General features: G+C 46.1%; 1 protein-coding gene across 1 annotated transcript; it reads left to right on the top strand.

Annotated features, from left to right (window-relative positions):
• Positions 1-19708, top strand: CCR7 (C-C motif chemokine receptor 7). Its single transcript, XM_077806248.1, has 3 exons — positions 1-81; positions 9010-9059; positions 12449-19708. Exons 1-3 carry the CDS (start codon positions 21-23, stop codon positions 13514-13516), a joined length of 1179 nt encoding a protein of 392 aa, XP_077662374.1. The 5' UTR covers positions 1-20; the 3' UTR covers positions 13517-19708.
• Positions 19709-25315: the final 5607 nt, after the last annotated feature.

The raw sequence follows: 25315 nt of genomic DNA, 5'->3' as shown, positions 1-25315 counted from the left end.
CTCTGACACCACACTGTCGTATGTGGTGCCTTCACCCACCCTGCGATTGTAACGCCAGCAGAAGGCAGACCATGGACAGTGGTGAGTGCATCTTCCCCATCCTTTGGGTATCCCCATATAGTCTTGTTCTCATCTGCGCTATTAGGGATGCTCCCCACGTCATTCCAAACGACGCTGAGAGGAAAGGACCCGCCATGCATTACACTGAAATACTTTTTTTTAAAATTTCTATTTAAAATATTGTTTTTAAATTGTTTCAATTTTCCTCAATTTTCACATCTGAAAACAAACAGGGGAAACCATCTCTCTAACCAGATTTTTAAAACTACTTAATTTTCCTATTTTTAAATGACAAAGGGGAGCCTTTCTCCCGAGTATCGTTGACCATAGTCTAGCGATTTGAGTAGGAGCAAGGATGTTTGGATTCTGTTCCTGGCTCTGCTACAGACTCCCTGTGCAGTTTTGAGCAAGTCACTTCCTTTCTCTCTGCCTTGATTTCCCTAGGTGTGAGGTGGGGATAATTTTATAATGCTTCCCTCTCTCAAAGGGAAAGCATTTTTAGGTCCTTGGATCCATGCAGAGTTGTTGCTTTGGATTCACTCAGTGTGGGACTGAATCTAGTTGGAGCTGTATTTCCATAGATTATTTCATCGTTAAGCATCAAAACGAGCAGCAGCAGGCACTGGCTCTGTCTGCTGTTGGAAATACAGCACCAGTGTTGTTCCTGAAGAACTTGCAGCTTGTTACTGTCAGCATTTAAGACTCTCCTTGAGTGTTTGATTATAGCTCAGGTCTGCTTTGCAAGAACGTGTTTCAGATTTCCCTTCAGTGGTTTTGTTGCATCCACAGGGTTAATCATAGGAAACTAGAGAGTAGTGGGTCAGAGATGTGGCTGAACAACTGGAGTGCAAATATTTTTATCCTTTCGACTCCAGGCTTTACTCAAGTAATTTCCTTCCTCCTAGTGCTTGCTTTTAAACATACTTCTTTTCACTTTCTTTAGTGCTCAAAATACTTGCAAAAAATCATTCCGGAATGAATGAAAGGGGCAAAGAAAGGTGGAGGGGTGGGGGAGAGAACACAACAGAGAACGCAGAATGGTAACAGCTTTGCCATCAGAAGAAAGCAGAAGGTCGAACCACTTTGCAAATGAATTAAGCAAAGTGGGATTGAAAGACACCTGATGATTTTCTGGGAATGAATGGATGGTCAATGCTATAATTAGGAGAGTGGTACAGATTCCGGGCAAGCTCTGCTCTGAGATACTGCCCACAGAAACCACAGAGCACAGAAGCATGACAGCATCAGTAGATGGTTGGGCTTTGCTTTGAGCGAGGAGGTGGGTCCTGCTGCCCTATCTTCATGCCATATTTTCAAGTCAAAGTCTGGAATGAGTAGGGAGTTAAAAGGCTTCCCTGTGCATTTAGGCCTCTGCCAGCACAGCAGCCTGGGGGATGTTATTAGGGCATTCCTCACGGTAACATCTAAATGCTCCAGCTGAGATGAGTCCCATTGTGTGGGTGCTGTACATGCATATAAAGATAGTCCCTGCCCCTTAACTATTTCAGTGGGATCTTTGAGTTCCCTTATGCTCTTTGAAAATCCCACCCATAATAGGCAAGACAGAGAAAAGGTGGGTGCAAGGAAGTATTTTCCCCTTTTTAGAGATGGTGAAACTGAGGTGCAGAAAAATTAAGTGACTTTCCCAAGATCACACAGGGAAATGGTGGTGGAGCTGGGAAACGAACGCAGGTTTCCTATATCTCACTCCAGTCTTAACCACAAGACCATGCTTCCTCTCTAAGGAGTTTTTGAAACTCCAGCAGCAAGTGCCCACAGTGAACATAGATTGAGAATAATAAACGGGCAAACGTAGGGCAAGGTATAGGGCAACTGTCACAGAACACGTGTGGCTCGAGTAGGGCCAGTGCCGTTCAGGGATAGAGACTCCTGAGCCTTGGCATGGCGGGGAAAGGAGGGAGGTGCAGAATGCCATTCCACTGAAATAAATATGGGGAGACAACAGGGAGGTCACCTTATTGTCCATGCCCTGTGGAAGCCTACAAGACATTAGATGATGCAGAAGAAACCCTAACCTGCAACATGTACTCACATTAAAAATCCCTGCTCAGCTGTGTAAAGACAGCAAGGTCCAGCTCAAGGGACTTAGGACCTAATCTAGCAAGACACTTCAACACATTGTTAACCTCACTACCAGCACAACAGGAGCCAGTGGGACTACGCCTATGCTAAAGTGCTTTTTCAGACTGGGGCTTAGGGATTATTACTGATACAGCACTTATGGCAGAAAACACGAGCTCTTCTTTTTTAGAATGAATTTTCTGCTAATCTGTTTATCTCTGCAGCCCGCTCGTTCGGTTCACAATTTCCGTGAGGGGGTGGGGAAAGAAATTTCTCCCTTCTGTCACAATGTGTTGCGAGTGCCTGAGATGAAAGACCTGGTTTTGCCCCATTGGTCTGTTTCGCTACTGAAATGAGGGAAGTAGGCCCTGATGGCAAGAGCTGAGTGACAGAATGAGAGAGAGAGAGAGGCACTAACACCTCCGCGAGAGAGACTAAATATGCTAATGAATGCTGATGAACCATTCTTTCTCAGAAACAACTGGTTGTTTTCCTGAAGGTCACAGAGTCTGAAGAGTGTGAGGGGGGCGTCAGAAGCAGCTTCTGCCGTAGCAGACACACAGGCCAGGTCTACACTACAGACTTATATCGGTATAACTGCATGGCTCAAGAGTGTGAAAAATCCACACCCCTGAACGACGGGGTTATACCAACCTGGCAGCCTAGGGTTACCAATTTTGGTTGGATGTATTCCTGGAGGTTTCATCACATAACATAATCTTTCATTAAAGATTATCTTTAATTCCTGGAGACTCCAGGACAAACCTGGAGGGTTGGCAACCCTAACCTGGCCCCTGGTGTAGACAGCATTGTGTCGACAGAAGCTCTCCTGTTGGTGTAGTCGTGTCTTTACTAAAGCACCTCAGCAGCACTGCACATGAAGACAAGAACACACACACTGCATTAGCCCAGAGGTATGTCTACACCCCACATGAACATACAATTGGTCGCACAGAGTTATGCCTTCCCATGCCAGTTTTAATCTCGCTAGTGAGGACAACAGTAGTGTAGATGTGGTGGCATGGACTTCAGCATGTGACCATTCCTGGGTATGTACCCCGAGTCCCCAATGGGTTTGAATTGGGATGGTTAACCCACACTGAATCCTGTGCTGGGACATTTTCACTGGTCTTGTTACCTGCACTAGCTAGATTAAATCCACCACGGTTATGCCCAGTCTCAGTGTGCTAACTTGCTGTGTAAATGTGCCCTTAGTCTAAATGTGGGTTTAGGTCCCTGACTTGGAAACTCAGGTTTTGTATGTCTGGCTAGTGCGAAAGGATCATTCACCTGTGGCCATAGCCCCAGAGCAGACTCTCCTCTGTAAGAGCCAGGCAGGTTTTCTGCTGAGTTTATTGGATCTGTTGTTGCTACTGTTCAAAGTCTTCTCCAGCCATCGTCTGAAAATCCAGTGGTGTGGCCAGCTCCCTGTTGCCCTGCACCTGGTGCAGCCATTTACAGTGCAAAATGGGTGTAAAACGACCATCTCTGGATGAGAGTCTAGCCCACCCCAATCTGAGTCATAGATTCTTAGAAGGTGAGGATGGAGCAGACCTGTTAGCTCAATTGTGGTTCATTGCAAAAGAGTCTGGGTAGGATGGTTCTCTGGTCCATTCCGCAGGGCTGGGTCTGGTCTAGTTTTAAATACCCCAGTTGATGGGGTTTCTGCTACTTCGCTTGGGAGGCTGTTCCACAGCCAGATACATCCCATGGTCTGGAAGCATTTTCTTTGATGCTCACCCTAAAGTTTCCTGTTCCTAGTTCCATCTCTTTACTCCTGCGTAGGCTGTGCAGCTGAACACAAATGCCTCTTTTTTAACCTCTTGCTGCAGTATCTTCCCTGATCTAGTTTGAGATCTGTTCCCTTGTGCAATGGGACAATCCAGAGCACAATGCATACGCTGGGGGGAAGGAGCCAAAAGCACTCAGCGCAGGCCTATCTCCCTGCCCCTTGAAATTAATGGGCATCTTGCTGGTGACTTCATGGGAGCAGAGATGGGCCAATGCTGAGCATTTTCAAAAAAACCCTACCCTGTCTCCGGAAGGAGTGAGGAGCTCCCAGCTGGGACCCACCTCCTCACAGATAGGCTGGTAGGAACCTCAACAGGGAATCGCTCTTCCCTTATTGATCCAGGAGGAACCAGGCTGAGCCGGAAGTCTCTCCGTGCAGGGCTTCTGGAATGATGTGGTGCATTTGAAGGACAGAGTGGTTGAAAAGCACATACAGAGAACAGCCAAAGGAGCTGGTGGGGGGCACTGGACCTCCTGTCTGAACTAGTTCCCTCCCCTGGATATTTTATTTTGTTTTATTTAGCATGGTTGCGAGTTCTGCTGTTACAGGGACTTTCAGGGGGGGAGTTTCTATTAGTATTTTGAGAGATGAAACTTTAGGAAAATACCCAGAACCAAGAACAGCCACAGGTAAAAAAAAAAAAAAAATGTTCTAAACTTGCCCATGAAACTCCAGAGTTCAAAGGGCCGTTTGGCTCATTTCCACTCCTCTCCTGCTAGCCACTTCATCTCTCCCCAGTGCTTTGGAAAGCTTGGTTCCCAGCAGTGGTGTTCGCAAGAGAGGGCAGTGGGCTTCCATGCCCACTACACTTAGAGTGGGACTCACTCAACAAGCTGGTGAGGGAAAGCCAGGTAGGAAGACGTTGTCTCCTTGGTCCTTTCTGGTTTGTCAACTGCCCCAGGGGGATTGTTTAAGCAGTTTTTCTTGGTATTGGAAGTCAAGTGACACTGAAAACTCCTAAAGAAAGCAAAACAGGGGTTCTTTAAAGGAAAGTTATGTAGATGAGCTATCCGAAAATGGTTAGTTGAGTCACTTTTGTTTTCAGTTCGTTATCACTCTCCAAAGCAAAAAACCAGACCACTGTGGGGTTCTGATGTCACTCCTCAGAGGTTAAAGTGTGGGCAGATCTGGTCAGCGGTTGGATGAGAGATGCAGTGCCCTCTCAATTACTGAATTCCCGCCACAGCCTGGTGCTAGGGGGCTCCATGCTGCTGGAGCTGTGGTCTTGGAGGAGTTTAAGAAAAGACAAAGGCCTCACTTATCACTAAAGATCCCACAGGGCTTCTGGGAAGAGTTGGGGTGTTAGCCTCCGTGTCCCCTCCAAAGCCAGGTAACTGGCTTCTGCCTCACTAAATTCCACCAGCTGTTTCAACTGATTGTGGGCACCCTCCATGTTTCCTGCCCCATACGCTGTGGTGTAGCTCCAAGTGTGGGGTAGCAGCTCTCAAGGGTGAGCAAAGCCGTTCTTGCTGCCAGTTTTGAGGTGGGAGGGGGTGTTATACTCCACCCTTGGATGCATCTGGTCCTGGCCACTGTCAGGGATCGGATACTGGACTGAATGAACTACTAGTCTGATCCATCCTGGTCGCTCTTCTGGTTCTACTTGTCTTCACTGGTCATGTGCAGCTTTCCCTGATACCCCATGTAGTTTGGTCAAAGAAACAGATGGAGACCAAAGTGTCTCTGCTTCTGTGTTATGTCTGATGCTGTAGCACCTAGGACCCTCCAGATTGGGATTGTCCTGGATCCTGTACAAACCAACAGAGGGAGGGTGGGTGCGTGTACAGGATATAATTATATCAGACGGTTGATTACAGAAGCTGGCAGGTGACCCACAGCTAGATGCTGCAGAGGAAGGTGAAGAACTCCTCTAAGGTCACTGCCCATCTGACCTGGGGAAATTCCTTCCCAACCCCACATATGGTGATCCGCTACCTCCTGAGCATGGGAGCACCAACCAGCCAGCCAACCCCAAGAGAGAGAAAGCTCAGTGCCACCTCGGAGCCCTCGCCCTCCCTGCCAATGTCCCATCTCCAGCCAAGGCCCAGACTTCTGAGAAACTTTGTGGTAAGCTCACAGAAGGCTCTGGGAGAAAGAGAAGCATGACTTTCTCATCGCTCTATGGGAAGATTAGGCCTCTTTTGTTCTCTCTACAACACCTTTGCTGATCATCACCCAATACTGAGTTAACCGTTTATCTGAATAATGCCACTCCGGCCTAGGACCTACAGATGGCAGTGTGGCAACAGACTCGTGAACTAGTGGATATCAATCCTCCCAGTGCATAGGAGTAACTGCACAAGAGCTTCCTAGAGCTGAGCCCCGGGCAGGCACAAACTGGCATTGCAAAGGCACTTGAGAAACAACAGCCAGCAATCCCACAAAGAATAGAGCTGAACACAGAACAGGATGGTAACAACAGTGGGAGTGAATGAATGATTCAAACTCAGTAATGAATGGGTTTAAAGATACAAAGGCAGCATGGCCTATGGGAAGAAACAAAGGGCTGTGAACCAATGGTTCATCACTGGCTCTGCCAGCGACTTGCTAAGTGGCCTTGGGCAAATCACTTGACTTTAGCGTGTCTCAATTTCCGTATTGGTAAGATGGGGTCTGTTTCTCATTACTTGGTTGATCCCTGCAAAAAGCAGTGTGAAGCAAGTGCTAAATATTACTAGGGGGTTGCAGACATCCTAGCAAACAAACCCACTTGCTCCTAAGAGAGATGCGGGAAGGGCCCAGTCATACCAAGATATGTCTACACAGCCTACTCTGAAGCCTAGGTAGGGAGTTGGGCTTCAGAGCCAAAGCCGCAACTCCACAGCACTGTCTACACAGTAGAGCACTAGCAGGAGACCCTGGGCAGGGGCTCTGTCAACATAGGCTGGGAGGCTCGCTGCCGCGGGCTGTGTAAATATACCCCAAGAGACCACGTATCTTCCAAGGTGAGATGCATCCACAGCTCCCCTCAGAGCCAGAGGGAACTGAGGGCTTTCATGCCTTGCAGGATCGACGTCTAACCTAGGTAGCTGATGACTGGAGGCTGAGGTAAGAAACCGGAGTCCGTTTTAAACAGCGGAAAGCAAAATGCTTTCACTGGCCTCTGCGCCTTCATTAACCACAGAGGAAGAGCTGCTTGTCTGCGATTGCTCCAGCACGTCACTCCTGGCTCTGAATTTACTCTTTTTCCTTCCCCGTCTTCAGCAGGCAGCACCTCTGGGTTCAAAGCAGAAGTTGGCTCTGACACTTAGAAAAGTATAATAAATTTCAGCCCACTTCAATCAAATGTATCCTGTAGGTGATCTCAGTTCCTTGCTCTGTAGTCTTCTGTCAGGGCACAGCTGGGCCAAATTTATCACAGACACAGCCATACTTTTTTTTATTCACATTAAGTAAGCTTTAGCCCAACAATTAAGAGGCATGTATGAGCTACGTGTGGCTGGTTGCTGATTGTCCTCGTCCCCTGCAAGAGGGATAGCCTTTTTGTAAAGAAATAACTAAAAATAAACCAGACAATGTGATAAACCAAGCACAAGTTAACTACAAGTCTTTTAACTTCATTCTTTACACCTAGAATGCAGGACACCTGGTTTCTATTTCTTGCTTTTATCCTAACTTGCTGTGTGACTTGGGGTTTGTCACCTAAGCCAGGGGTGGGCAAACTATTTGGCCCCAAGGCCACACTGGGGTTGCACAACTGTACGGAGGGCCAGGTAGGGAAGGCTGTGTCTCCCCAAACAGCCTGGCCCCTGCCCCCTATCCTCCCTTTCCACTCCCCCCAGCTCCTCCCCACTCCCTGACTGCCCCGACCCCTATCCACACCTCTGCCCCCTGAGACTTCCATGCCTATCCGAGCCCCCCTGTTCCCATCCCCTGACCACCACCCCCCGAACCTCCGCCCCATCCAACCGCCCCCTGTCCCCTGACTGCCCCCCCCGGGGACTCCCTGCCCCTTATCAAATTCCCCCTCTCCCTGCCCCCCTACCGAGCAGCAGGAGCTTGCAGCCCCACCACCCGGACGGAGCCAGCCATGTTGCCACGCTGCCTGGCAGGAGCAGCAGGCCAGAGCACTGGCAGCATGACGAGCTGAGGCTGTGGGGCGGGGACAGCAGGGGAGGGGTTGGTAGCCTCCCTGGCCAGGATCTCAGGGGTTGGGCAGGACAGTCCCGTGGGCTGGATGTGGCCTGCAGGGCGTAGTTTGCCCACCTCTGACTAAGGCAAGAAACTCAAAGGTCCTTAGGCGCCTCTCACTGATTTCAGTGGGAATTAGAGACATAAAGACCTTTTAGGATCTGGACCTTAACTTCTCTTTTATGCCTCAGTTTATCCATCTGTACAAGGCTTAATAAGGTTTGTCAAATGCTTTGGGATTCATGGATGAGAGACGCTACAGCTGTGCAATGTATCATGTTAAAACTTGGAAACCATTTTCAAACTTTATTTCCAGGACAAATGTACATTACCTGGGTACCCCTCTTAATTTTCTAACCATCAGAGGAGTGAAGTTTTGGAACAGCCTTCCAAGGGAAGCAGTGGGGGCAAAAGACCTATCTGGCTTTAAGATTAAACTCGATAAGTTTATGGAGAAGATGGTATGATGGGATAACATGATTTTGGCAATTAATTGATCTTTAAATATTCATGGTAAATAGGCCCAATCGCCTGTGATGGGATAGATGGGGTGGGATCTGAGTTACCCAGGAAAGAATTCTCTGTAGTATCTGGCTGCTGAATCTTGCCCATATGCTCAGGGTTCAGCTGATCACCATATTTGGGGTCGGGAAGGAATTTTTCTCCAGGGCAGATTGGCAGAAGCCCTGGAGGTTTTTCGCCTTCCTCTGTAGCACGAGGCACGGGTCACTTGCTGGAGGATTCTCTGCTCCTTGAAGTCTTTAAACCATGATTTGAGGACTTCAATAGCTCAGACATAGGTGAGAGGTTTATCGCAGGAGTGGGTGGGTGAGATTCTGTGGCCCGCATTGTGCAGGAGGTCAGACTAGATGATCATAATGGTCCCTTCTGACCTTAATATCTATGAATCGCAATCACTAATAGTGTGTTTCCTCCTTCTCTAGGTAAACAGGTGAAGGTGACAGTTGTTTTGAGTCTTCCCTTCATTTTTCAGGTAAGAGGTTAAAAACAAAAAAGGGACTTGGTTGAAATCTAGCTGCGTTCCTGTACTGAATGGAGAGCTGAAGGTATGGATAACTTTGATAGACAAAGCAGCAGCAAAAGTGATTCTGATAGAAACTACTTTTCATATTCGAATCCTAAAGGGTTTTCAGGTGGCCACCTAGACCAAAGTAGGGAGAATTCACAGAACAACTATCTGAATTATTACCCGTCCAGAGCCAGTGAGATCTGAGGAAAGAAAGAAAAAGAACTAAAGATAATGAACGTAATACAAACTGACCATTAAGGCTGGGATTTCCAGAAGGGCTTCCATACCGACAGCCTTGCTCCCATTTCAGCACCTAAACAAATGGCCAGGTTTCCCACCTGTTGGGTGCTGACCTCTTTGGGAAAATCTGGTCATAGTGACCTGATACTGCAGCCTTTGATCATGTGAGAAAGGCCGTCAGGATTGGGACCTGATCGGTTCACACTGCAGGAGGAGGAAGTTTCTCATCTGCCATGAACTCCTCCTTCATTCTCTTCCTCCAATTCAGAGTAAAACTAGAGCTGGAAAAAGGAAACACGTCAAAGAATCTAGCTTTACTGAACTGTCCGTTCTGACCTGCTAGTGAACTCTGGGCCAGGAGCACCTTACTTACTCTAGGACCAGCTGTACTCTAGGACTGCTACATCTTTGGGAGTGTTCCTCCCCCCCTCCGGCTCAGACTCTGCAAGGAAGGTTTTGCGGTGGGTTTCTTTCCCCTTTCACTTCAGGTGGCAGAGGTTCAGATACATGCAGGATGTGGTAAAAGCCAAGCCTGGCTGCCACGAAGAGCATGCAAAGATTCGCAGAGATAAGACAGGTAGACGCCACCCAGAGGGGAAGCCTTTCATCTTTGCACAGAGCAGAGAGGAAGGGAGGGTAGTGGGACAGAGAACAGCAGGGTGCAGACATCACAAGCTCATGCTGCTCTTTAGGCCGCTCTAGTCTGGCAAATTGAGAGAGAAGCAGTAGCAACGAAACTTGAGTCAAGCAGCAGGAGACTCTGATAAAGTGACACTCGTTTCCTGGCAGCTTCACTCACTGGATTTTGTCTGGGCTGTAGTGACCCTCTTATTGTTTTATTACAGAAAGTCACTGAGGTGGGGGGCCCCAGTCATAGCCTATCCCCCAGGAGCCCTGTCCACAACCACACCAAAGTCCTTCGTTTCTGCTACTTCACAGGCTTACTCGAAACAGGGAGAGCAAGGGTAGCAGTTGTTTTATGCATGTTCTTTGGCTCGTGTTACACAATGACAGTGCACCCATCCAGCCTTGGGGTCTAGGAGAGCCAGAAAGCATCTAAGGAGAACTGGGCTTGCAAAGCTGTTCCAGCATTGCCTACTCTCACCATTCTATCATGAATCGCATGCCATGTGGTGGTTTTTCTTAGCGCCCCGGCCCCGGCATCATGGAATTATGTGAGCATTTCAGCTTTTGTTTTCAAAAAGCCAATGTTTGTAATCCTCCTGGCTGACAAGGAAACCTTGAAAATGTGACCCTTAAAGGCTCCAGAAATCAAATAGGAACCTTCCATTTGAAGGAAAAAAAAAATACGCCCATTTCATGACTTTAGGGGGACCCGACTCAATCTTTGAATACTTGTGATTGGCAATACCGCCATGTCCACATTCCATGTCCGTGACGTGACTGCGGTACATTCAGATGTTGTTTTGTAATTCAGTCGCTGTGCATGCTAGCATTTCTACAATACACTCCATTTTAGTGGGATGACTGAGGGGCTAGTGAAATTTGGTCCCAGCAGAGCAAGGAGTCTAGGAGTTCAAAGCGCTCCTGCACACAGATTAAATTAAAAAAAAAAAACACACACCAACATTTTAATATACCATAGGCTGAAGCTTTAAAACCCCTGAGCGCAACACTTGAAACAAGGAGCCTCTTTAAGGAATGAGCTCTGGGCAGTGCCAGCCTGACCCTCTCATCCTGAATATCTATAAGGAATCCAACTCCCTCTTCAGCATCCAGCTGCTTTCTTGGTCAAGGGAAGCTTTGGCCAGCTTCTCTGGACTAATGCCACCCCTCAGGTCTTTTAGCAAATTCACCCAGTGCCAGCAGGACTTCTGTTCACGAGGGCAACATTCCCCTTGGTGCAGAGGCTACACTGATATTAGCAACTGACTGCCTTCAAAGGATGTGGGTGAAAATGCGCATCTGCAACTGATTCAGGCCTCTCAGCTCTGGCCCATGGGGCTGGAAGCCTCACAGGATCACTTTCTCTCTTGCAGTAATTAGCTGCTTCTCCCTACAGAGGTGCCTGTTGATGAAGTATTATGCCAACCAAAGTTTGAATTGCTCAAATTAAGGTTCAGTTCTGTTTGGCCTTTAGGGACCTGTCAAGGTCCGTTCTAATTTTATCCAAAATTCTATCCTTTGGGGGAGTCGCTGAAGAACCTGCAGGACACTATGAGAACAGCGATGTTGATTTTTCCTGGCTAGGCTTACTTGGGTTGTTATATTTCATTTACAGGGCCTATTGCATACGTTTCCTACCCTGACGTGTTCCTGTGTGTTTCATGACACCACTGCTCTGTTTCGCCCCAGAAGCATAGAGGCCTTTGAACCTTTTGGGGAGTCTTAATGATGAAACTGCTAAATGAGAGTGATTTCTTGCTTTACCTCCTGCAATCACTCTCGTTTAGCAGTTTCATCACTAAGAATCCCCCAAAAGTTCAAAAACCATTATATAATTTTAATTGTATATATTTATGGTTGTGCCTAGAAGACCCCATCCTGGATCATGGCCACATGTATAAAAGCCAGCTATTATTAAATGGCACCGCTCTGTCTATTCCATGCCATTTGTTATACGCAGAGTTATCCCAAGGGTGAATATTCAAGGAGGAAAGGCAGAAAATTCCTTGTGACCAGAGTTGGTCAGGAAATGTTTTTGTTCCCAAAAATAGTCTAAACGAAGAGGAAGTCATTTTCGTCAAGTTTTTTTTTTCCTTTTTTAAAACCCTTCATTCAAAATTGAAAAATTTTCAGTTTTTTAAAACCTGAAAAATTTCAGCCAATAAGTATGAATTTTTTTTTCTGAGGTTTCTGGTTTTTTTACGAAAACATGAAAAATTTTAGTTAAACTCCAGCATTTCCTATAGAATTTCCATTTTTCATCCCCCCCCAAAAAAAAATTATGAAAAGCTCTGACCAGCTAAGCTCATGATGCTTGCCAGGGAAAGGCTTGGAAGTGATCTGGGATTTCTCCGCTTTGGAGGCTTGGCGGTTTTACTCACTTTACGTTCCCAGTTCAGGCCTCGCTCCTGCAATGAGTTATTTACCAGGGATCTACCTCATTGCAGGGTAAGGCCTTGAGCACACTTGTTTCCTTCCCCTTCTAGTTGTGCACAGGCAACAATGTCACGGACTACTATGACTCCAACGTCACTGTCGATTACAACATGTTCGAGAGTCTCTGTGAGAAGGCGGAGGTCCGGAGCTTCCGCGCTGCATTCCTCCCAGCTATGTACTCATTCATCTGCTTTGTTGGGCTCCTGGGGAATGGGCTAGTGATGCTGACCTACATCTACTTCAAGAGGCTCAAGACGATGACCGACATATACCTGCTGAACCTGGCTTTAGCGGACATTCTCTTCCTATTGACACTCCCCTTCTGGGCCACGAGTGCAGCCAAGTACTGGCTTTTTGGGGAGTTTGCCTGCAAAGCCGTCTACTGCATCTGTAAGATGAGCTTCTTCAGCGGGATGCTGCTGCTCCTGGCCATCAGCATTGACAGGTACTTCTCCATCGTCCAGGCCGCCTCCGCCCACCGTCTCCGCTCCCGCATGATCTTCATCAGCAAGATCACGTGCTTCTCCATCTGGATCCTGGCCTTTGTCCTCTCCATCCCAGAACTGGTCCACAGTGGAGTGAACTCATCCGAGACCCCCCGCTGCTCCATCATTGCCACCACCGACTTGCACAAGTTCGACACCGGCATCAAAGTGTCCCAGATGGTCTTTGGCTTCCTAGTACCCCTGTTGGTCATGTCCTTCTGCTACTTTGTCATCGTCAAGACCTTGCTCCAGGCCCGTAACTTTGAGAAGAACAAGGCCATCAAGGTCATCATCGCTGTGGTGATAGTCTTCATCGTCTTCCAGCTGCCTTACAATGGCGTCATGTTGGCCAAGACCATCTCAGCTTTCAACAATACTGACAGCCAGTGTGAGAAGAGTAAGCAGCTGGATGTGGCAGACGACGTGACCTACACTCTGGCCTGCTTCCGCTGCTGCCTCAACCCCTTCCTCTATGCCTTCATTGGCGTCAAATTCCGCAATGACCTCTTCAAGCTTCTCAAGGAGCTGGGTTGCCTGAGCCAGGAGCGGCTCTGGCAGCTGTCGTCCTGCAGGGAGACCAGCCGGTTCTCCATTGCTATGGAGACAGAGACAACCACCACTTTCTCACCATGAGGTGTGTTCTGTGCCTGCTTTGACTGGGCCAAGGTTGGTGTATTCCTACATCTTGCAGCCATCTTGAATTACTGATTTGAGCAGATCCAACCTCACCTTGTCCAGAGAGCTGTATCCGTGCAGAACAAAAACTGTTAACTTCCCCACATTTCAGGAAATCCAGGTAGGTATACAGTACTCCATGTTGGAGAGACTCGGCTAAGGCTACAACAGAGTACTAAACTGGGGAGCAATTAGACCTCGTGTTAATTGTTCTATTTCCCCTCAAATCCATTTGGGCATCATTCCTCCTTGCTCCAATATAAAAACTTTTTCTTATTTGTGTTACAGCTGAGCTCTCCGGAGCACCACCTTGCTTTGAATGCCACATTTAACAAGACTGCATTTTGCTCTTTCTTACGCACACAAACTTTGTAGCAACGAGCAAGCTAGTAAGACAGAGAGGGACCAAGCCGTGCCTCAAACTCCAAGCTCAGCACAATACATGGTATAAGCTAGCATTGACTTCTGATTCTTGATTAGGCTTCAGTTGCTGGAATGCTGGAATGAATCAGTATCTCTAGCATCAAGAAAAGGAGGACATGTGGCACCTTAGACTTTGAATGCATCCGATGAAGTGACCGATAGCTTATGAAAGCTTATGCTCAAATAAATTTCTTAGGCTCTAAGGTGCCACAAGTCCTCCTTTTCTTTTTGCGAATACAGACTAACACGGCTGCTACTCTGAAACATGCAACTCCCAGTTCCCTTCTCCCCACTCCAAAAGTCAGATTTGCATAATTAACCCTAAAACTACAGATTTTTAAAATGCATAAGTTTGAGAACAGTCAATGTTAATGCAAAATCTCGAAAGTTTGCCGGGGGGAAACAATGGCTTTCAATTCACTTTGCTTGTGCTGAGATTTTGGGTTTCACCTGTAAAGTTCCATATAGTTTAAGGCTTGTGCGTCATTGGAGGCAGCCTCTTCGTTATGGCAGTGAATTAAGCTAAACTGCACCGCGGCCACTTCAGTACTGAATGAGAGGGTTTGTCTACAAGGGGAGACTCCAGATAAATAATCCAAATTAACTAATGGTGTGAATTTAAAGTGGATTAGTTAAACCACATTAAACCCCTATGTGGACACTTCCGAATTAAAATAGCCTTAATTTGATTTGATTTAATTCGTTAATGAACTTTAACTAATGTGCTTTAAATTCACACCTTTAGTTAATTTGGATTTACTTTCCTGAGCGTCCCTGCATAGATAAGCCCTCGGTGTTTGTAAACTACCAGTTGAAAATATCTGGGGCACTACTGCCTGATCCTGAAAATGGGGCCAGAGTACTCTGGCCCCAATCTAACATGATACTTAAGCATATACTTAATTTTAAGCACCCGGACAGTCCCCAGCCCCTGCCACCCCAACAAAGTCAAATAGGATTACTCACATGCCTGACTTTAAGCACATGTGTAATAAGCATTTTGCTGGACTGGGCCAAAGTGCTTAGCAGGAATGAGTCCAGGGCCCCTATAGCTATATAATATATATTTCTCAGTGGAGGGCTCTCATCTGGAATTTGTTTCTGCCCTTGATTTGACCGCTCATGTATGCCAAGCTTTGGAGCCTGTCATAAAGGCTGCTCAGGCTTTTCATGAGATGGGAGGCAGGTTTTCCTCACGGAGGAGCGTTCTTTATTCTCACTTACTGACCTCAGTTTAATAGAGGAACATGTGGATGCGAGTTCGCCACCCAACCTCTCTTTTCCCTAGAAGAAGCTGTAATTGGTGCCTTTTGATAAAGCAAGGGAAATTTTAAAAAATAAACCTCCCTAAACTCCTGAAAGTGCATCTTATATTCATACAGCCAGTGCTATTAACGGTGCTCTTTGTTACAGTTTGATTCGAAAGTGGCAGCCAGCCGTGTGGCCGCGGCAGATAAGCAATAGATTACTGTCATGTAAACTAAGACATGGAAAAGAAGCCCAGAGCGTCACGCCAGTTGGTGCATTTAGTGGAAGCCCGAAGGACTCAAACTTGTGGAGGGACATCCTGGGAATTGCTGTCATGGGATGGCTGAATGTCACTGGAGTAGGAGTCTCTGTAATTCAGTCTGCCACTGCAGCTGTTCTGACTACAGAGATGTAATCACTCAAGCACACAGAGAGACAGGTCTCCCTTGAACCAGTTACCGAGGGCAAAAGGTCCTGGCATTACCCCAGCATCTGTGGGAGGGGCCGTTTTACAACATCCGAGTGACACAGAAGGAAGCTCCTAACTCCCATCCTCTTGGCACACTAAACCCAAATTCTGCCCTCCCTGGCGAGAAGCCAAACAGCCTCTAGCTGATCCTTCTTGCACCCTGCTACACAATAGTTCACTATAAAAATAACCCTCTTGAAAGCTTTTGATCGGGGGCAAGAGATTTCAGTAAAGGATACACTGCCTTAAAGGAGAAAACAAATTCTGCTCTGCACAGTTGATGTATTTAGGATTACAAACAATCAAATAGGATTGTGTAGTGTTTCATGGTGCCCATGTCTCTTGCCGAATGAGTGCTGCTTTCTTAGTAGCCCTAAGTAATAAGGGCTGTGAACTGACACACTGGATATTTAGGTTTTTTTGGTTTGATCCTGCCCTCCTTATTCAGGAAAGCTACCAATCATCTCTCAATGTGTTTGCCAGAGCAAGGAATAAGTCTAATACAGGGTCTTATTTTGGTGCATCAATAGGATTGACTTGTACTGTATATTCAGATAAAGTTGCTATATGTAGAACAAGAGAGGGGAATTTGTACATGAATGTATTCTGTAAGGCTGTACTGTCTAGAAACAGGGTTTGTCTATACAAACAATTCATTTATGGGAACCTGGGGTGTGAATCTTCCCTGCACTAATCTGTTGTGGACTAATTTGTTCAAGTACACACTGCAGATTTGCATTAACAGTTTTGTTAATGTGCTTTGATCTAATCCTCTTTGAAATGGGACTAGATCAAAGCACATTAACAAACGGTTAACGTGAACTACCAAGGCCTACGCCAACAGTCAGTCTGTGGCAGACAAGTGCTGGGTAGAGTCTCGCTACGGCTTTCTGAGAACCATTTGTGGAGACAAGCCCTAAGTTTTTTCTGGCCTAAACATGTTCAAGCGAATTCATTTTTCATTTAAAAAAACTGTCACCAAGAAAATGCAATTGTAATTTTATCAAGTCTTATAACAACAACATACGAATGGCCATATGGGGTCAAACCAATGGTCCATCTGGCCCAGTAGGCTGTCTTCCACCAGTGCCAGAGGGAGTGAATAGAACAGAGCAACTGAGTGATCCATCCTTTGTCATCCAGTCCCAGCTTCTAGCAGTTGGAGGTCTACGGACACCCAGAGCCTGGGGTTGCGTCCCTGACCATCTTGGCAAATAGCCACTGATGGATCTACCCTCCATGAACTTCTCATTCTTTTTTGAGCCCAGTTATATTTTGGCTGTCACAACATTCCCTGAAATGAGTTCCGCAGGTTGACTGTGCATTCTGTGAAGAAATACTTCCTCTTCTTTGTTTGAAACCTACATCCTATTAATTTGATTGTGTTAAATGAAGGGGTAAATAACACTTCCCTATTCACTGTCTCCACACCATGCATGATTTTATAGACCTCTGTCATCTCCCCTCGTAGTCATCTCTTTTCCATGCTGATTAGGCCAGTCTTTTTAATCTCTCTGCCTAGGAAAGCCATTCCATACCCATATCCATTTTGTTGCCCTTCTTTGTACTTTTTCCAATTCTAATATATGTTTTTTGAGATGGGGCAATCAGAACTGCACGTAGTATTCAAGTTGTGGGCATACCAGGGTTTATACAGTGACATTATATTTTCTGTCTTATCTATCCTTTTCCTAATGGTTCCAAACATTGTTTGCTTTTTTGACTGCCATTGCATGCTGAGTAGATGTTTTCAGAGAATTAGCCATGATGACTCCAAGATCTTGCTCTTGAGTGGTAACAGCTAATTTAGATCCCATCATTGTGTATCTATGGTTGGGATTATGTTTTCCAATGTGCATTACCTTGCATTTATCAACACTGAATTTCCATCTGCCATTTTCTTGCCCAGTTGTCCAGTTTTGTGAGATCCCTTTGTAGCTCTTCACATCAGCTTTAGACTTAACTAACTTCAGTAATTTTGTATCATCTGCAAACTTTGCCACCTGTTTACCCCTTTATGAATGTATGTTGAACAGCACTGGTCCCAGTACAGATCCTTGTGGGACCCCACTATCTACCTCTTTCCATTGTGAAAACTGACCCTTTATTCCTACTGTTTGCTTCCTGTCTTTTAACCAGTTATTCTACGACTCCTTACTTTGCTTAAGAGCCTTTAGTGAGGGACCTTGTCAGAAGGCTTTCTGAAAGTCCAACTACCCTGTATCCACTCGATTGCCCTTGTCCACATGTTTGTGAACACCCTCAAAGAATTCTAGTAGATTGGTGAGGGAGGATTTTCCTTTATAAAAGCCATGTTGATTCTCAATCCTCATTCCATCCTCTGAAATGAGGACATACTTCAAGCCCTTATGGCATCAGTGCCTACATGAGACAGATTATTAAAGGAATATTAGCAGAATGCTGGGTAAAGTTACACACAAATTATGTAAATACAGAAGAGCCAGATACTTAAACATTTGGCCCAAGATCTTTTGCAAGTGGTGGGCCTAAAGTTAGGCTCTAAGTCCACATAAGGCATTAGGCAAGTCAGGCCACGTGTCTAAGAGTGCTGAGCACTTCAGCTCTCATAAAGCGGAGTACAAAATCTCGATAATACAGGGCTCTTCAATCTACCAGACAAAGGTCTGATAAGATTCAATGGCTGGAAGTTGAAGCTAGACAAATTTAGACTGGAACTAAGCTGTACATTTTTGAGAGAGAGAAATTAACCACTGGATCAACTCACCAAGGGCTGTGGTGGATTCTCCATCATTGGAAATTTTTACATCAAGATTGGATTTGTCTTCTAAAAGATCTGCTCTATTTCAAGAGGAATTAATGCAGGTGAGTCCTGTGGCCTCTGTCACACTAGGTCAGGGGTTCTCCAACTTCACTGCACTGCGACCCCCTTCTGACAACAAAAATGACTACATGACCCCAGGATGGAGGATCGAAGCCGAGCTCACCTGAGCCCTGTCGCCCCAGGTGAGAGGGCCAAAGACCAAGGGTTTCAGTCCCAGGCAGGGAGCCTGTAACCTGAGCCCCACTGCCCAGGGCTGAAGCAGTCAGGCTTCAGCTTCAACCCCAGGTGGTGAGGCTCGGGCTTTGGCCCCAGCAAGTCGAAGACAGCCCTGGTGACCCCATTAAAATAGGGTCATGACCCAGTTTGGGATCCTGACCCACAGTTTGAGAACCACTGCACTAGGTGATCAAAGAGGCCCCTTCTGACTCGAGACTCGAAGAACCAAATGTATCTTCCATAGAAGACACTGTTGATCTCAATGTACCTAGTTACTCAAAAAACAAAAACACAAAAGCAGGCCACTTATTTAGATGTCTAATATTGACTCAGGAGCCTAACTTTAGGGGCCCAATAGAATCACAGCAGTGTCAGGTTGGAAAGGACCTCAAGAATCCTCAAGTTCATTCCCTGCACTGGGGCAGGCTTAAGTCTACCTACCCATCCCATCCCTGACAGACCTTTTTTTCTAACCTGTTCTGAACCACATTTTAAACTGAAAACAGACTGTGTCAAGATGAGTTTTTGCCAGTGATGCAAAAAGTAACATTACCGTTAACTAAAAAACACACCTTGTTTTTTCCCTCCACTGGTATATTTTCCATGACGTGGAGCTTCTACTGATCATAAAGGTTAATGTTCGATCCTTCTAGTCCTCTAGAGAGATGTTTTGTTGGTTTGTTTCCTTTGCCCAGCCTAGCTTCACATCAATATTACTCTATAGAAAAAGGTGTGTAAAATATCCTTAATTGGGAATTTATCTGGAGATCTTATTTTCCTTCACCTATAGGTGATAAATACAGTAAAATAACTTACCGGTGTATTTTAAAACAATGGTGTTTATTCTTATTCTAACCCATTTGCCTCAATGCTGCTCAGTTACTGTGTAAATCTGATGCCTTTTTTTATTACTGCATATGTAAGAGGGTATTTTGTACTGTTAACAATTTTATCTTTAATAAAACAAATTCAGTAACGAGGAGGTCTTATTTTTTGGTCACTTTGTGGAAGTTGTTCACATGATGAGATGATGACAGCATTGCTCCTGGCTGGAATTCACCGTTATTTTTGTTAATTTTTTTAAATACAGGATTCCTAGAAACTATCAGACCAGTTGTCCAGCTATTTTAGTCTCCTATCTCTGACTTTGGCCAGTGCCAGAGGAAGGTACAAAACAAAAACAGAACAAAAACACCCCATGATGGACAGTTATCCCACAATCTATACACAGAGGAAAATTATTCCTAACCTCCAAGGTTGGCTTATTACCTAAAGCATGAGGGTTGATATCCATTATAAAAATTGTCTTATAACTTAACTATGGCAGTTTTATCCTGGGATATTTTTAACCCTTAACCACATCAACAATCCTGTAGCAATGTGACAGTTAAATCAAAAGGAATTACTGCTGTTATAAAATGAAATTGGCCTGTGACGTGGATGGGATCAATCAAAAACAACAAACAAACAGAAAGATGCTTCTCAGTCCATCAGCCTTCATTATTTTACAAGTGAAAATAACCTAAGACATTTAAAAAGACCAACCACATCTTATAAAGTATTCAGTTACATACACACCTCAGTAAAAAAGATGATCTAACCAACACAGTCTAAAAAACTCAAAGGGCCCTGAACAAAACTAGGCTTAAAGATTTTTTTCTTTAAAATCGCCTTTTTGTAATTTGCATCCCATTAACTAACATTTTAACCATGAATTAAGGTGCTTAACTGACTACGGGCATGCAGCGCTATCCAGAACTGAACATGAAGTGTTTTGCAAGCATGCTGTGCACTTGCAAAGTCTGGGCTGGATTCTGATCTCTGATGCAAAGGGACCGCATCAGCAGAGAATCCCTAGGACCTGCTGGCAGACACACAGCAGCAGCATTTGTCATTTTTCGGGACACAGAGTGATGATTGACAGGCATGAGGCAGCAGGCTCTGGCCCAGTTTTGGGCTCTCAAAGGGCACACACTTGTCCCCTCTGCAAAGAGCCATTTCACTAATGGCAAGCTCCCCATGTTGGACTCACATGATGCAAGGTCGGTTCACATACCAGGGACAACCACAGCTTCCAATTTGTCTTATAAAATACAGATTGCGGTCTCCATCCCTTGTGAGAAAGCCAATCTCAAGTCACTGAAATAACTGAGTGACGTGGTCCGAGCAAAACTGCATTTTGGGAGCAGCACCAACGGAGAGAAAAGTGAACAAGCCCTAAGCATGCAGCGATAGAAATGGCTGGATTCCCAACTGCAGGGCACATGTGCAGTCCCTGGCAGAGCTCAGAGGCATGAGTTTGCTTTAGTCAAATACAAGAATAAAAAGCAGGGTTTTTTGTTTTTGTTTTTGGTTTTGTACTGAAACGCATTCTCTTCTAAATCCCTGGTCAAGAAGCCACACTGTCACCTGCTCCAGGGCAGGTATTACTTCAGATGAACACGAGGCCAAACAAAAATATCCTTTTTGCCGTTCATAACAGAGCAGGTCAGGTGTCAGTCACAGTCAGGATCCTGAGGTGCATGGAATCAAAGGGGAACAAAACCTCAGGTGACACCAGAAGCCCCCCCCACACACACACCCCTAGGCTTCAGCCCCTAGAGAATAAGGCTCCTTTCGGCTTTCACCAAGCAACGCAAGTTACTAAAGGTTCCTCTCTAGCGCTAAAGCATTCAACCAGTTTCAAAGTCAGCCCACACTTCAGGTAGCAATAAGAGATATCTAAAGGATGCACCGGTAGCAATAAGAGATATCTAAAGGATGCACCACCACCATACTGTTTGAGGTGGCAAATATACGAGAAGAGGGTTTTTAATACAGCTCAGGCCAAATTTACCAACTCGGTAAGCAGGTGCAACTCTACTGCATAGAAACCAATGATATACTAATGTCTTAATTTTGCAATTACTGCCCTGCCCTGTGGGTCTCTCGCGGCATACGCCGCTCCCTCAAGCAAGCCTCTGCAAGGTCAGGGCGTAAGGACTGACTGAAAGCCCACTGAACTCAATGGGAGCCTTTCGACAGACTCTGGATCAGATCCATCAGACCTCCAAGTCTGCCTGACCATTGAGCTGCTGCAAGGCTACAGTTTACGATCGGTCTCTCCCGTGGTGTGGGTACAGAACGCCGACCTGTCCTGCTAGAGGTGGATCTGATCCCAGCTTCTCAATCTGAAAACCCTGGATCTTTGGGCAAGTTCAGATCTTCATTTAGAATGTTACAGCCGAGGTCCATTAACAACCTTCTCAGATTACAGCCTGAGAAGAAGCTGTATATACCCCACCATCCCACTTGCCCAGGGGTGGCCCAGCTTTTAATGCCCTCCATTGGCAAACGACAGAGAAAAGTGACTTAACTGCTCAGGGGATTCATGTGAATTTCAGTTTTAAACCTTTATTTAAAAAGACAATTAACCAAACCAACCACAAGATCACCAGGAAGAATTTTTTATGAATGATGCAGACAAGATAATTTTAGTTAATTAGGGGCCCTGCTGCCTGAATTTAGAAGAGGGGATTCCAGGTTTAACTAGATACTACCAACACTTCACACAAGCATTTTACAGAGGGGGTCTGGAACCAGCTACATGACACTCAAGTTCAGGCATTTTCAGAGCCCAGCTCCTGACCACACGTCTGTCAAAATACACACAGCACAACAACAAAGTAGAGGCACAATTCAGTCTCTAGAAGCTACGTTCAGGGCAGGGCAGGGCAAGGCAAAACCAAACCAGTCCGTAATTAATCTGGACTAATACTGAACTCTTCTGCTAATGGACTTGCTATTTTTAAATGTAGAAAAAACATCCCAAACATAGAGGCACAGAAAGAGAAATAAAACAGAGTCCAGGCCATAAAGAACAGCTCCACAGCAGTGTGAAGATAAATTCCCAGTGCATTAGAAGGGACCAGGCGAAACCATGTAATTAGTCTCAAAGTTCAGCTGGCCCCCTCCAAAAGGCAAAACCAATCAGAATTCAAACCGGTATGTTCTCTTTCAAAGCACCGAGTTATCTCACTAGTCAGTGAAGACTGAAGGCAGTCTTGGTGTCACTGAGGTTGCTCTGTAGCCAACCAGTTTGTTGGTCCTTTCCTCATTCCCTGTTCCCTTCAGCCTGTGGTCACTACACAGAGCCATAGAAAATAGTGCAAGTCACAAAAAGCCCTCTTTTCCTCCCTCTCTGGCAAGTGTTCAATGCCAAGCACGTCCACCCCATCCTCCTACAGCCAAGAACTGCACCTCTTGTCCCCATTAAGGAGACCCCACCTGCACCACATAAAAAGCAGGACAGCTGGCTACGTGTCCATTCAGCCATCTGGATTCCGCATGACGACCACTACTGCTTCTCCGAGTCACTTAGAGAGCTTAAGAGAAAGCCATCACCATTTTAAGGGCTGGGATCCAAATTCAATCCATACTGCTCCAGACATGAACAGACTGCTCCAGCTTACTAAGGCTGGCTCCCTGATTCTGCCCCCCCACCCCCGCAAACAAACATAGCTCTCTCTATTTTATAAAAAGAAAAGGAGTACTTGTGGCACCTTAGAGACTAACCAATTTATTTGAGCATGAGCTTTCGTGAGCTACAGCTCACTTCATCAGATGCATACCGTGGAAACTGCAGCAGACTTTATATATACACAGAGAATATGAAACAATACCTCCTCCCACCCCACTGTCCTGCTGGTAATAGGTTATCTAAAGTAATCTTCAGGTTAGGCCATTTCCAGCACAAATCCAGGTTTTCTCACCCTCCACCCCCCCACACAAATTCACTCTCCTGCTGGTGATAGCCCATCCAAAGTGACAACTCTTTACACAATGTGCATGATAATGAAGTTAGGCCATTTCCTGCACAAATCCAGGTTCATTATTACCAGCAGGACAGTGGGGTGGGAGGAGGTATTGTTTCATATTCTCTGTGTATATATAAAGTCTGCTGCAGTTTCCACGGTATGCATCTGATGAAGTGAGCTGTAGCTCACGAAAGCTCATGCTCAAATAAATTGGTTAGTCTCTAAGGTGCCACAAGTACTCCTTTTCTTTTTGCGAATACAGACTAACACGGCTGTTACTCTGAAATCTATTTTATAAGGGAGTCTTAAAAGCTCTAGCCATTGACTGAACCTTGGGGGAGGAGGGAGAAATGAAGGGTGAACTGGTTTCAAGCCTCACTAAATACAAAGGACGCTGTTGTTCTGTGTGGCTCAGCATGAGATTTGGCTTTGCTCCCCAGTCTGTTTTTAGCCTTCTCTCATGTGCTCATCCTCATCCTTTCAGGCCCAGGTGCTGCTTCCTGCTGGGTCACTTGCGGGGCTGGTGGATGTGGTGATTGATGCGTTGCTGTGGGGCAAACTTCTCCAGGCAGGGCTGCAGTTTCTCGTGAACCACCTGGGCAGTGGCGGGAGGGAAGTCTTTGCTGCCCTTGAAAGAATGAGTAGGGGCTAAATCGGACAGACCTTGACTAAATGAACGTAGGTCACAAGGAGGAGCAGTAACACACTCAGCAGCAGGTGGTGGGCTAAGAGCTCCCCTCTCCTCCCCACCTCCTAACGCAGGCCTGGTTCAGTTTGTCAAATGGCGGGTGGGGAGTGTCAGAGTTTGGGAAGTGGGGAGGATGTTATGAAATAGGCAGCAGGTTTAAAACAAACACAAGGAAGTATTTCTTCACACAATGCACAGTCAACCTCTGGAAGTCCTTGCCAGAGGATGTTGTGAAGGACAAGGCTATAACAGTGTTCAAAAAAAGAGCTAGATAACTTCATGGAGGATAGGTCCATCAGTGGCTATTAGCCAGGATGGGCAAGGACGGTGTCCCTAGCCTCCGTTTGCCAGACGCTAGGAATGGGCGACGGGATGGATCACTTGATGATTCCCTGTTCTGTTCACTCCCTCTGGGGCAGCTGCAATTGGCCACTGTCAGAAGACAGGACACTGGGCTAGATGGATCCTTGGTTTGACCCAGTCTGGCTGCTCTTATGCTTGTCAGCCAGCCAGTAGCGGGATGTTCCAGTGGTTTGGGCACTAGCTTAAGATGTGGGAGGCCTAGGTTCAAGTCCCTGCACAGACTTCCTATGGGACCTTGGGCAAGTCACCTAGCCTCTCCATGCCTCAGTTCCCGCAGCTGTACAATGGGGAATAACAGCCCTGCCCTGCCTCCCAGGGGTGTTGTGAGGAGAAACACAGGAGTGTGAAGCACTTGGAGACCTACTGGTGACGAACACTTTATAAGAGGAATTTTTATCGTTACTACTAGTTTTTATTGTTATTAGCAGCTCTACAGAGGAGTTTGTCTCCTCTTAAAGCTACATTTGATGGATTTAATACAGCAGTTTTGAGCCCTTTGTGTATCAAGGATCCCCCGTCAATCTAGCCAGGACCATCATTCCCAGTTAGCAATATGGGAAGGGCAGCATGGTAGGAATCCTGCTTGCAACTGGCCCTTGCCTCCCCCCTGGGAAGTTAGCCCAGGTCGGGAACTCCTGAGCCAATACATGCAGGGACCAGAAGAGAAGCTCGGAAATACACAAAAGTCTCTGTCTGGTTGTTCCTACAAGAGGTACAGGTCCATGGAGGGAAACAGATCCCCACAAAACAC

Source organism: Eretmochelys imbricata, chromosome 27 (genome assembly GCF_965152235.1).
Source record: "Eretmochelys imbricata isolate rEreImb1 chromosome 27, rEreImb1.hap1, whole genome shotgun sequence".
Lineage (NCBI taxonomy): Eukaryota > Metazoa > Chordata > Testudines > Cheloniidae > Eretmochelys > Eretmochelys imbricata.
Note: the sequence above shows the minus strand (reverse complement) of the source record. Positions and strands in the feature narration are given on the sequence as shown.